The sequence below is a fragment of the Trypanosoma theileri genome (genome assembly GCF_002087225.1).
Source record: "Trypanosoma theileri isolate Edinburgh chromosome Unknown TM35_Tth_4_V1, whole genome shotgun sequence".
NCBI lineage: Eukaryota > Euglenozoa > Kinetoplastea > Trypanosomatida > Trypanosomatidae > Trypanosoma > Trypanosoma theileri.
In genome coordinates this window covers 177,468-188,260 of record NW_021639846.1, presented here as the reverse complement: position 1 = coordinate 188,260, position 10,793 = coordinate 177,468, and the positions used below count along the sequence as shown (strand labels likewise).

At 39.6% G+C, this 10,793-nt stretch overlaps 4 protein-coding genes across 4 annotated transcripts; all 4 read left to right on the top strand.

Annotated features, from left to right (window-relative positions):
• Positions 1-202: 202 nt before the first annotated feature.
• On the top strand, positions 203-2,206 carry TM35_000041740 (putative tubulin tyrosine ligase; the record flags this gene model as incomplete). Its single annotated transcript, XM_029022368.1, has 1 exon — positions 203-2,206. The coding sequence occupies one exon, from the start codon at positions 203-205 to the stop codon at positions 2,204-2,206; it is 2,004 nt and encodes a 667-aa protein (XP_028886026.1).
• A 773-nt stretch (positions 2,207-2,979) lies between these two features.
• On the top strand, positions 2,980-3,582 carry TM35_000041730 (uncharacterized protein; the record flags this gene model as incomplete). Its single annotated transcript, XM_029022367.1, has 1 exon — positions 2,980-3,582. One exon carries the CDS (start codon positions 2,980-2,982, stop codon positions 3,580-3,582), a length of 603 nt encoding a protein of 200 aa, XP_028886025.1.
• Positions 3,583-4,218: 636 nt separating this feature from the next.
• Positions 4,219-6,456, top strand: TM35_000041720 (putative SET and MYND domain-containing protein 1; the record flags this gene model as incomplete). The annotated part of the gene is made up of 1 exon (XM_029022366.1): positions 4,219-6,456. One exon carries the CDS (start codon positions 4,219-4,221, stop codon positions 6,454-6,456), a length of 2,238 nt encoding a protein of 745 aa, XP_028886024.1.
• Positions 6,457-6,870: 414 nt separating this feature from the next.
• TM35_000041710 (uncharacterized protein) lies at positions 6,871-7,845 on the top strand (the record flags this gene model as incomplete). Its single annotated transcript, XM_029022365.1, has 1 exon — positions 6,871-7,845. One exon carries the CDS (start codon positions 6,871-6,873, stop codon positions 7,843-7,845), a length of 975 nt encoding a protein of 324 aa, XP_028886023.1.
• Between the last annotated feature and the right edge of the window lie 2,948 nt (positions 7,846-10,793).

The following is a 10,793-nucleotide window of genomic DNA, read 5'->3' as shown; positions in this document are numbered from 1 at the left end:
ATGAAGTGTTCTTGCCTCTGATTTCAAATTCCCATCCTGATGTGTACACACTCTGCTCTGCGTCTTTCTTCTTTCTCTCGTGCTTACTCAGACTCACACCTTCATAAGGTAGGACAGGGCTGCGGGTGAAGTCTCTCCCTCTCCCTTTTTTACTCTCTTACTCGCTTACTCTGTGTGTGTGTGTGTGTGCGTGTGTGGAATAATGGCCGGCAAGGTGCTCCCGCCGCCGGAGAGTCTTCTCACCTTCTACCCGCAGTCCCTCGCATTTGTGCAGCGCGATGGCCGCGGCGACGCCGACGTGATGACGACCGCCACGACGTACGCCCTGCGCCGCGGGCAGCGACTCGTCGTGGGGAAATTTGTCCCCGACGCGAACAACGAGGACCCGTCGAACCCCAAACACGTCCCCCGCCCCGCCGGTCGCCCGGGCCGATCCCGCCAGCGGCTTCCGATGATCCCCCGCCGCGACGGCCCCCCCGCCCGCTCCTCCCGCTCCTCAGAGATTGATTGCTCCTCCGTCTCCTCATCCACCTCCTCACAACAGGGGCAGGGGGAGGAACAGATACCACAGGCGTGTAGAGCAGTAGAGACGGAGAAGACAACGTACACAGTAGTGGAACCAATCTATCCATTCTCTTCATCCAGTTTATTCTTTCCTATACACTACTCTAATCGTTCACAGAGCAGGATAAATAATAGTCAGAGCCCTGCTCAAATTAATCTTAAATACCACGGTCGTGATCGAGTTCAACTTAGATTTAATACTCTTGTTGTTCAAAAGAACAACCTCAACAGAATGTGCTTGTATAAACTTGGTCCAGGTGTTGTGGCATTTAAGGTGGTTATAGATGCTTTTGAAGCGGCAGGTATGAAATATACCCCTTCAAATGAACTCTTTAATGTCATATGGGCTAAACGAGCAACCCCGTATACTTTATCTCATTTGGGGCCTTATCAAAAAGTTAACCATTTTCCTGGAACTTGGGGAGTTGGGCGTAAGGATAGTTTGGCAATTAATATTTCAAAAATGCAACGTTACTTTGGTGCTGATACTTTTGACATTATTCCTACAACATTCCTTATTCCTAAACAATGGGATGAACTGGAAGAATATGTAAAATGTCAACCTGACACTAATGATGATCCACTTATATTTATAGTAAAACCAAGTGCTTCTAGTTGTGGACGTGGAATTCATTTGTATCGTGGAATGCCACCTATGCCATCAGGAATTAAACAAATGGTATGTCAACGTTACGTAGGAAATCCCATGTTAATTTACGGAAGAAAGTTTGACCTTCGTCTTTACTGTGTAGTAACGTCATTTGACCCATTACGTATTTTTATTTTTGATGAAGGTCTAGTTAGATTTGCAGCGCAAAAGTACCCTGGTATGGACAAGGATTTGGATAATATTCATATGCATTTAACTAATTACTCTGTAAATAAAACGGCTGAGTTAAATATTGCAAGTCGTGGAAAGGAATATCATTCAGATGATCCTTTGGACATAAAGTGGTGCCTCTCTGATTTCCGTGATTTTTTGATTAAAAACCAAATGGATGGTAAAGAAATATGGGAAAAAATTATGCATGGATGTGAAGATGCAGTTATTAAAGCATTTCTTAGTATTGAAAATGACGTGGTTGAACGAATAAGACGAGAATGTAGAGATAAAACAGGACGTGGGTGTTTTGAGTTATATGGTTTAGACCTAATGGTAGATGATAACCATAATGTAAGACTTATTGAAGTTAATATTATGCCTTCTTTGGCTACAGGAACTCCTCTTGACAAGGCTGTTAAATCACGAATGTTAGCACATTTACTTACCCTTATTCGTGTTATTCCACACCAACGCAACGCTACAGGATTCACTCCACCAGATTTGGGAGATAATTCTTCAGAACGCCATGATGTGCGCTACCGATTTGGGCGACACCCTCTCAGAGATTCAGAACTTGTGCGAAAACCCCTACTCAGTCGTTTTAATGACCCTAAAGATCCTGATTCTATTTTATCAACTGCAGAACACCTTCTTTTGGTGGAGGCAGAAGAAGAGTTGGCATGTGCTGGAGGATTTCGTCGGATATTTCCTACAGCGGAGAATGTGCTCACATATTTGCCATACTTTACAAATGGTGTTCTTCGAAATAATTATCTCTTGGCATCGGCAGTGCGAATGCAGGCAAGGGCGACAAGGTGAGGTATCTGCACTTTTCTTATTAACTCAGAAACGGGTAAAGGGGTTGATGTGTTAACAAACTAGCAGTTTCACATAATAAAAAGTTAGAGTGTAACTGAATATTGGATGGTGCAATTGTAATAAAGGAAATGGTAGAGTTTGATTGGTCTCCAGGTAGAAAAAAACGGGTAGTGCGAATTAAGAAGAAGAATAAATGCCAGAAGAAAAAATAAAAATAAAAAATTGATCAAGATAGAATTAAGAAAAGAGGAAAAGGAAATATTAAATAGAAATATTTAAAGTATCTTTTTTTTTTTCTTGTGATTGGAGGTGCCTGACTGTGGTATACTTTGCACAGTGATATATATATATATATATATATATATATATTTTTTTTTTTTTTTTTTTAGTGATTCCACTCGTGCGTGAGACCTTTCTTTTATCTTTCCTCATGTACCTTCATGTTTTTTTGTTTTTTTTTTCACTTTCTCTCCCCAACAGATTATTCCATTATCTTTTTTCCCTCGTTCTTTTTACCCCTTTGTGTTTGCATATTCTTTTATTCTCTTTTTTTTTAAAAAAAAAAAAAAAAACCTCTATACTCACTCAAATCATTCTTTTTTCCTATTTACCCTCCTCCCTCTCAACCTCTACCATCACATATTCTGTATTTGTGATGTACACAGTAAAAAAAAAAAAGAAAAAGGAAAGAAAAGAAAAAAAAAAAACACTACATCCCTACAATCTTTCTCCCCCACATTGTGAGACCGGGTTCCCTCTCTGAATAAGAAGGCATGCTGGACTACTTTGTTGCTATTGCTGTGGCCCTCGTGGGCCTGCTGGTGGTGTACTTTATGTTCCAGAGCATCAACCGCGCAGAGGTGGTGGCGGTGGCCGCCGTGCCGCCGGAGGAGCGAAAGTCCCGCGCCCGCAAGACGGTAAGAACCCCGCGCCGCAACGACACGGAACTCGACCGCGAGACGGAGGATCTCATCGCCCGCGAGGTCGCCCGCCAGACGACTTCGATGCGATCCGACATTCGGGTCGCGCAGCCAACACTGCTGGAGAACCTCCGAAAGGAGGGCAACAGCGGCAGAGGCAAGACCCAAACACATGTCTCTGAGCACGCTGCGGAAAAGCAGATGCTCATTGATAAGGAACTGGGTTTCCAGACTGTCACTAACCAGCCAAAGGCGCGTAAGGCTCCAGCATCTAATGCAGCAGCATCCGTGCCATTCACCCAAGATGAGGAGATGGACCGTAAATTGGGATTGTTCTTCAGTAATAACCGAAAGGATAAGAAACCGCTTAAGTTTACCTTAAATGATGAACAACCCACTGGAAATGGTGCTCAAGTGGTGGTGAAGAAGGATATTAGTAATGCTCGTAGCTGGTAATTGATAGGATATGTATATATGTATGTATGTGTATGTATCCATATCTACACTCGTGAAGGAGAGTTACTTGAATTAATGTGATAGTGGGGGTTCAATACCATAGCCAATCTTTCTTTGTGCAGAAAATATATATATATATATATACACCCACGCAGATCATTCGGCTTCATTTTGTGTATAATGCGGATGAAATGGGAAGAAACTTTCTTCAAAGGCATGAGGAAGGAAACGGAAAAAAAAAAAGCGGGAGAATGAGAAAAAAAAAAACGGTGAGGAAACGGAATCAAAACAAAAAAAAAAAAAAAAAAAAAGCGAAAGGAGAAGAAAAGAATAGCATCACCCGAAGAGGTGAGTTATATATCTTTACCTTGTCTGATGATTATTTTTTTTTTTGTTTGTGGGCGCCCATTTTCCCCTTTGTTTTTCTCTTTCTTTCTGGAGTTGCAAGAACCATGAATAAATGGGGATAAGGACATTGCAAATCGCATTTTTATTATTCTTATTGTGGTTGTGGTTTCTGATTATTATTATTATTCTTTTCCTTGCAATTTTCCTTTTTTTTCTTTTTTAAAATATCCATGTGTTTGGATTTAGATTATCTGTTGTACAAAGGAAAAAAAAATACCAGTATCAGCAATGTCATATTCTCAAAATATGTCTCTGGAGCAACACTTAAAGGATGAACGTACAGCATATACCACACTTACACTCCTAAATATTCAAATAAGTGCCCTCCTTGAACGTTTTTATCGTGAATGGCTTGCGCTAGATTATAAACGGCGACAAATTGTTGAAGAACTAGAATATCATAGTCTTGCTATTCGTGAACATCGACGTAGACTGGAGCTTGCATTATTTCCTCCTGAATTTAAGGCCTGGATATCGGCTGCAATACCTGAAATAGAAACCACTCCAATAGAGTATGAAACAGAGAATAAGTATATTTATGAACCCTTCTCTGATATTTCATGTTCAAACCCTCCAGCGGTGGGAAAAGATCGTGTGGTGTTTGAGGATGTTATCTCAAGACAAGTTGTGCGTTGGTGTGATGAAAACTCATCAACATACAAAGAGCGGCCAGCACCGTCGCGGTTATCACGAGTAGCACCACAACCGGAATTACTCCTTCGTCACTGTTTCCTTCCATATAGAGAGACTGAAACGAACGCACCACGTCGTCGGGCAGTGGGAAACGATGTTCTTATCATGCAAAGTCCAGAACCAAGTGTGGGTCGCGTACTTGTGTCAATGCATATGGTGCGTCGTGGTGAGACTATAATGGTAGAAACACCTTTTTTTACTTCACCCATTACGAAGAGTGAGGCAGATGATGAAACACTTCTTCCTCCTGTAATCCGTGAAACGATGACTGTAGTAGAGAAGCAGTCTGCTGTCTTTGCAACTCAGGGATGGGACACTCGTCTCTTACGTCCATTCTATCACTGGTTAACGGAAATAGTATTTGGTGAGAAGAGTGATGATTTTATAGGAAGGTGGGATGAACTTGGTTGTCCTGTAGAGGATGTGGACCCAGTAGTGTTATCAAAACTTGCTGAGTTGGCACATTTTTTTTGGCTAAGCCTTCCATCCTCAATCTCATCATCTCTTGGAAATGAAGAGAGATTACTAAACTTTTTTGTGACATTATTGACAAATGGCATGAGCTACGGGGGTCTCATTACGAACGATAATAATAATAATAATAATAATAATGATAATGGTAGTGTACACCTTGGTGGTCTTGAACAAGGAATAGCTGTGTTTGGTGGACTTTCAATGATTGAGCATAGTTGTAACCCTAATGCTGTTGTGGTATTCCGTCAAGGGTGTACTCCAGAGAGTGTTCTTTTTGCAGAGTTGCGGGCTACTCGTACGATTGCCATTGGGGAGCGTATTACTATTGCATATTTGCCAACTTTTCTTTCAAGAGATGAGAGGCAAAAACGATTACAACGAAAGTTTTTCTTTTTCTGCGCCTGTGAGCACTGTACAAATGGACTTGATACGACACGATTAATGTTTATTTTAGGTGAGAAGTATGAATCAGGAAGAAGAAGAGTAGTGAAGAAAATGTTTTGCCCAAGAGGGAAAGGATCATCATGGTGTTTACTTTTACTACATCCACAGAGTTCACAGAGTTTGGAAAAGGTAGAAAAATCCTACCGTTTTGATGACAATTGTGTACTAGATGCTATTCATGATGAGGAGGGATTTCGAAAAGAAGTGGATGCTGTTGATTTAACTGGGAATGGTGCTATAGAAGGAGAAACCTTAACTGTAGCAAAGGTAGTAATGAAAGAAGTAAAACGACTGAAAGATATCTTATTAGGTGAAGCAGACACTCTTATTAGTCCTTTCCATTACCTTTACTTACTTCGGTCGATTCAACTAGCCGTTTTTTCAAGGTCTAGGATTTCTGAATTGGATATCGTCACAAGGGAGTTACTTTCTTCATTTTTGTGTGAATTGCTTATTGAACTGATAGAAGTCACCTTTTCCATCCCGGAATGGTTTATAACGGAACTTCTCCTTTGTGAGATTCGCGAAGGTGTGTTGACTGTTGATCTTCGAGAAAGACTCTTGGATAACCAGAGCAATAATAATAACAATAACAACAATCACAAGAGTGCAAATACACTCCTTTGGCAGGAGAAAATCGTTGTGGAGCCATTATTTGAACAGCACGCTACTCTGGTGATATCACTTTTGGAACATTACGCTATATTGTGTGGGGAATTTGCGAAGGAAACGAAAGCGATGAATGCATGGACAGCATGTGTTCTGCTTTTACGCTATGGACTCTGTCAGCATGGATCTGAACGTTGTCTTCGCGCTCAACTTAAAGCCCTGCAATTGTGTAAAGAGAAGGATTAAAATTTATGTAATAATAAATAAATAAATAATGAGAGAATAAATCTATAATGAAGCTATGAGTGTATTACTGATAGTATAGTTTTTGACATTTTGTTATTATTGTTATTTTTTTTTTTTTTCTGTGCTTATTTTTTTTTGATTATCGTTCCTGTATTCCTAAATTGCATTCCTTTTTTTTTTTCCTCCTCTGTAGATATATTTAAAATACAATTGTGTTCACTCATCGCTGAATATTACGCTATTTCTGTTTCTCTTTGTGTATGTGACCCTTTCTGAATGAATCTGGCTTCTCCTTCTTTTTTTTCTTTTAAATCCTCTGTGTAGATTCATCGACACTCTCTAGTTAGTAATATTTTTTCTTCGTAAAGAAAAAAAAATTCTGCTGTGTAAAACCTTCTGTGGTGCTAAAGTACAATGACACAAATCATCACTGAAAACCTGCGCACAAGTGTACCGCCAGCGGCTCCCAAAAGTCAACGTGTCTGTCGCCATTTCGCTCGCGGCCGTTGCACGTGGGGGTCCTCCTGCCGTTTCTCACATGATGTGGAGCGGGCGGCGGTGGATGATGTTCAGGTGAACCAGACCTTCATCCGCATTCAGCAGCAGCAACTGCAGAAGGAACGCCATGCCATTCTGAAGGCCGCCCTGGACGGGGAGTTTGAGATCAAACCATACAGCGCCACGGATGGTTATCAGCGGCATATGGTTCAGCTTCGTATCTCATCCTCGCCCATTTTCATTCCACGGCTGTTATCAGAGGAGGCACTGCAACAGCAGTTAATAGAACTAGAGGGGAATGAGCAGCTTCGCATTGGTGGACTTCTCTTCCTCGTCGGAGAGCCCGCGGTGTTTTGGTCCATGATGCAACTCTACTCTGTCCGGCGGACAACAACGAGCGCCAAGTGGGACACGTTGCTGGCAAATGCAAAACGTGGCTACGTGGAGTGTATGTTCTTCCGCTCCATAGTGGGTTGCCTCAGTGTGGACTGCCCCTTCTCGCACAGCACCACACCCACCGTCACCCTAACTACACCGCTGCAGAATATGGCCACCAACAACGCTCTCCTCGCACCGCTCCTCGGCTTTGGCGTGGCCTCCACCTCGAAGACAACAGGAAATACAACAGCCACAGCTGCTGCCACCACAGTGGCAACGACCACAAATCTCACGAGTGGCATGTGCCCACCCGTTGATCCCACACGGCACGTCACGCTCTCTTCGCTCACTATTGGCAAAGGCGATGACGCCGTTGTGTTTCGTGATCCGGTGTGGGGTACATGCGCCATCCCGGAGATCCGGTCGACGACTGAACAGCAGCAACAACAACAAGAGAGTGTTTCCATCCCATGGGACAGCAGTGTGCGTGGCCTGGCAGAGACATTGTGGTAATGGCTTTAGCTGCCATCACCAGCACACATACATACACACATAGACACGGACACCGATCACAGTGTAAACATTAGGTGTACGCATTCATGCGTTGTAGTGAGAAAAGCTAGCTTTTGGATCGGAGAAGAAGAAAAAGAAAAAAAAAAAGTGGTCTTTTGTGAATATGTTTATATATGTGTGTGTGTATATTGTGTGTATGTGTATATGTGTATGTATGTATATGTGTGTATCTGTGTATGTGCTTTTTTGTTCCTCCTTGAGAGGCTGAGGGAGAGAGAGGGAGAGGGAGAGAGGGAAGGAGTTGGTGATGAGAGGTGGAGATGAGAGAGGGAGATGCAATGGAGTAGATGCTCCATGTGTCTTTCTCTCTCTTTCTCTTTCTCTCTTTCTCTTTATATTGCGCAGAGAATAATTTTATATTCAGAGGAACGATATTTCCTGCTATTTATGGGCTTTCCAACTTTGCCGTGACTGTTTTGATTTCTCTCTCTCTCTCTCTCTATCTATCTATTTAACTCTCATACATTTTTATGACCTCACACATTACACACATCCATACGGACATATATGCATATATACGTACAGTTTCCAGGTATGTTTTTTTTTATCTTTTGTTTTCTTTACCCCTTCTTCTGTTTTACTTTGTGCTCAGTCGTTCAGAGCGTCTCTTCCTTTTTTTTTACGGTGTTTCTTTCGTTCTTTGTTTTTTTTTTTCTCTGTTTGTGTAAGTGTGCTCTTGTGAAGTGACAATGTTTGTTTTTGATTCTTTTTTTTTTTCTGTAGTTGTATTATGAGGGCTGCAAGTTCATGTATATGCATATATGTACACATGTATATGTTACGTTCTACAAGCTTATAAGTATATATATATATATGTATATATATGTGTGTGTTTATTTGAAGTCAGAAAGATTTTTTTTTTTTTCTTCAGTTATGGGGGAAGTAGAATATTTAAGAAACTAACAGGGAAGAGAAGAATGGAGTTTGCCGCTGTAACGTAGAGCGAAACGAAGAGTGAATGAGTCAAGAATATATATATTTATTTATATATAAAAATAAAAAAAAGAATGGGTTTTTTACATTGTGCATTTAGGCCCAAAGAACAAAAAAAAAAGAGAAAACATTAGAAAGGAACGAAGTAAATAAAATATAAAAAAAAAAGCAGAGAATATTATGAGAAGTAGGAGGTGAAAAAAAAAAAATAATAATAATAATAACAACAAAAAAAGTTTAGTTAAGAACAGTAAATTATCCAAGCGAAAGAAGAGAAAACGCGGTACAAGGTCTCTAATTTACCATTGTCATTTTTTTGTTCATTGTTTCTTTTTGTTTTTCTTTTTCCTACTCCCCCCTTTTCAAATACTTTTTCTTTTTTTTTTCATTTCTATTCATCCTTATATATATATATTGTTTTCCTTCCTTTTTTTCTTTTTTTTTTGACCTTTTGTCTGCTTTGCGTCTTCACCGTCTCCTGCTGCTGCTGATACTCGCCACAGCCGACGTCAAGGATAATTAGCGTGATGAAAGAAAAGAGAAGAAGAGGGGAAATGTCGGTATGAAGAGTATGAGAAAAGAAAGTGTTTGAGAAGTGAGGGGGAAAATAGAAAAAAAAAAACATGCATACATGCATACATGCATATATATATATAAATGTATGTAGATCTTGAGACAAAGACAAAGAAAGGAAAGAGGAAAAAGGAAATTGAGAAATAAGTCGCATGTAACATGCGTACAGTGAGAAAAAGAAAGAACGGATATCATTTAAAGTTATTCTGATGTTGGATAATGATAACATAAATACACGCAGGAAAGAAAAAGTAAAAACCTAAAAAAAAAAGAGAGATATGTCTTCAGGGAGGTGAGGGAAGTCAAGTTGGGATATATTAATTTATATCTACACAAATTGTATGTATACAGCATCATTGTTATCAGCAGCAAGAGCAGGTGTACAGAATAAGAAAATGAAATAAAAAGTTTTTTTCCTGTGTCTTTCCGCGTACAATGCCATCACAGTAATAAATTTATTTGTACACATATATACATATTGTATATATGTATATAAGTTTATTTTATTAAAACGAGAGAGACGAACAAAAATAAAACATTATAAAAAGGGGAATGAAAGAGACGCGTACGGGTCTTATCTTCTTCTTAGAGTTTATGAGTGTTTACAGGTACAACAACGAAAAAAAAAAAGAAAAGAAAAAAAAAAGATCCTCAAATTGAGGCAACAGGAAAAAAAAAAACATATGGATAAAACCAAAAAAAAAAAATTTCAAGTGGGATCAAATCAGAAACAGAAGTGAATTAAGAAACGAAAAAAAAATTAAATGATCCGAATCAGTTAACTGCATTTTTTTTTTTTTTTTTTTTTGCAAAGCAAAAAAAGCAACAAAAAAAAAAAGAAAAAAGAAAGGAGCGAGAGAGAGAAAGAGGGAACATGGAGTCATACAGCTAATGTCTGTCAAGGAAAAAAAAAAAAGCTGTATGGAGGCAAATAACGATTGAGTAAACAAGTCCCGTAGCCCCGTCGTGATACACGTGATATATTGCTTATTTTGATTTAAAAAGATTTTTGAAAGTCAGTACATGGGAATCTCGTAACACGATTTTAGGTGTGGACATAAATGACGAGCTTGAAAAAAAAAAAAAAAAGATATATGGATAACACTCGACTGTGTTTCGTGTCTACTATGTAAGGGAAAATAAGCACAAAAAGTGGTGTTTTTCCTTTTTTTTTTTTGTTCTTGATTTTTATCTATTTGTTCTCTAATAGATTGACTTCTTTTTCTTTTTCTTCTTCTTTTCTTTTCTTTTCTCTTGATGTGTTTGTGTGGTTTGTTTGTTTTTATTTCTGGGGGGTGGGAACTTTTTTAGGGAGTGCCCTCCATTTAAGGATAAATAAAATTAGGCCTTTGCTTATTGTTCCTCCCCACAGTGGTAGTGCC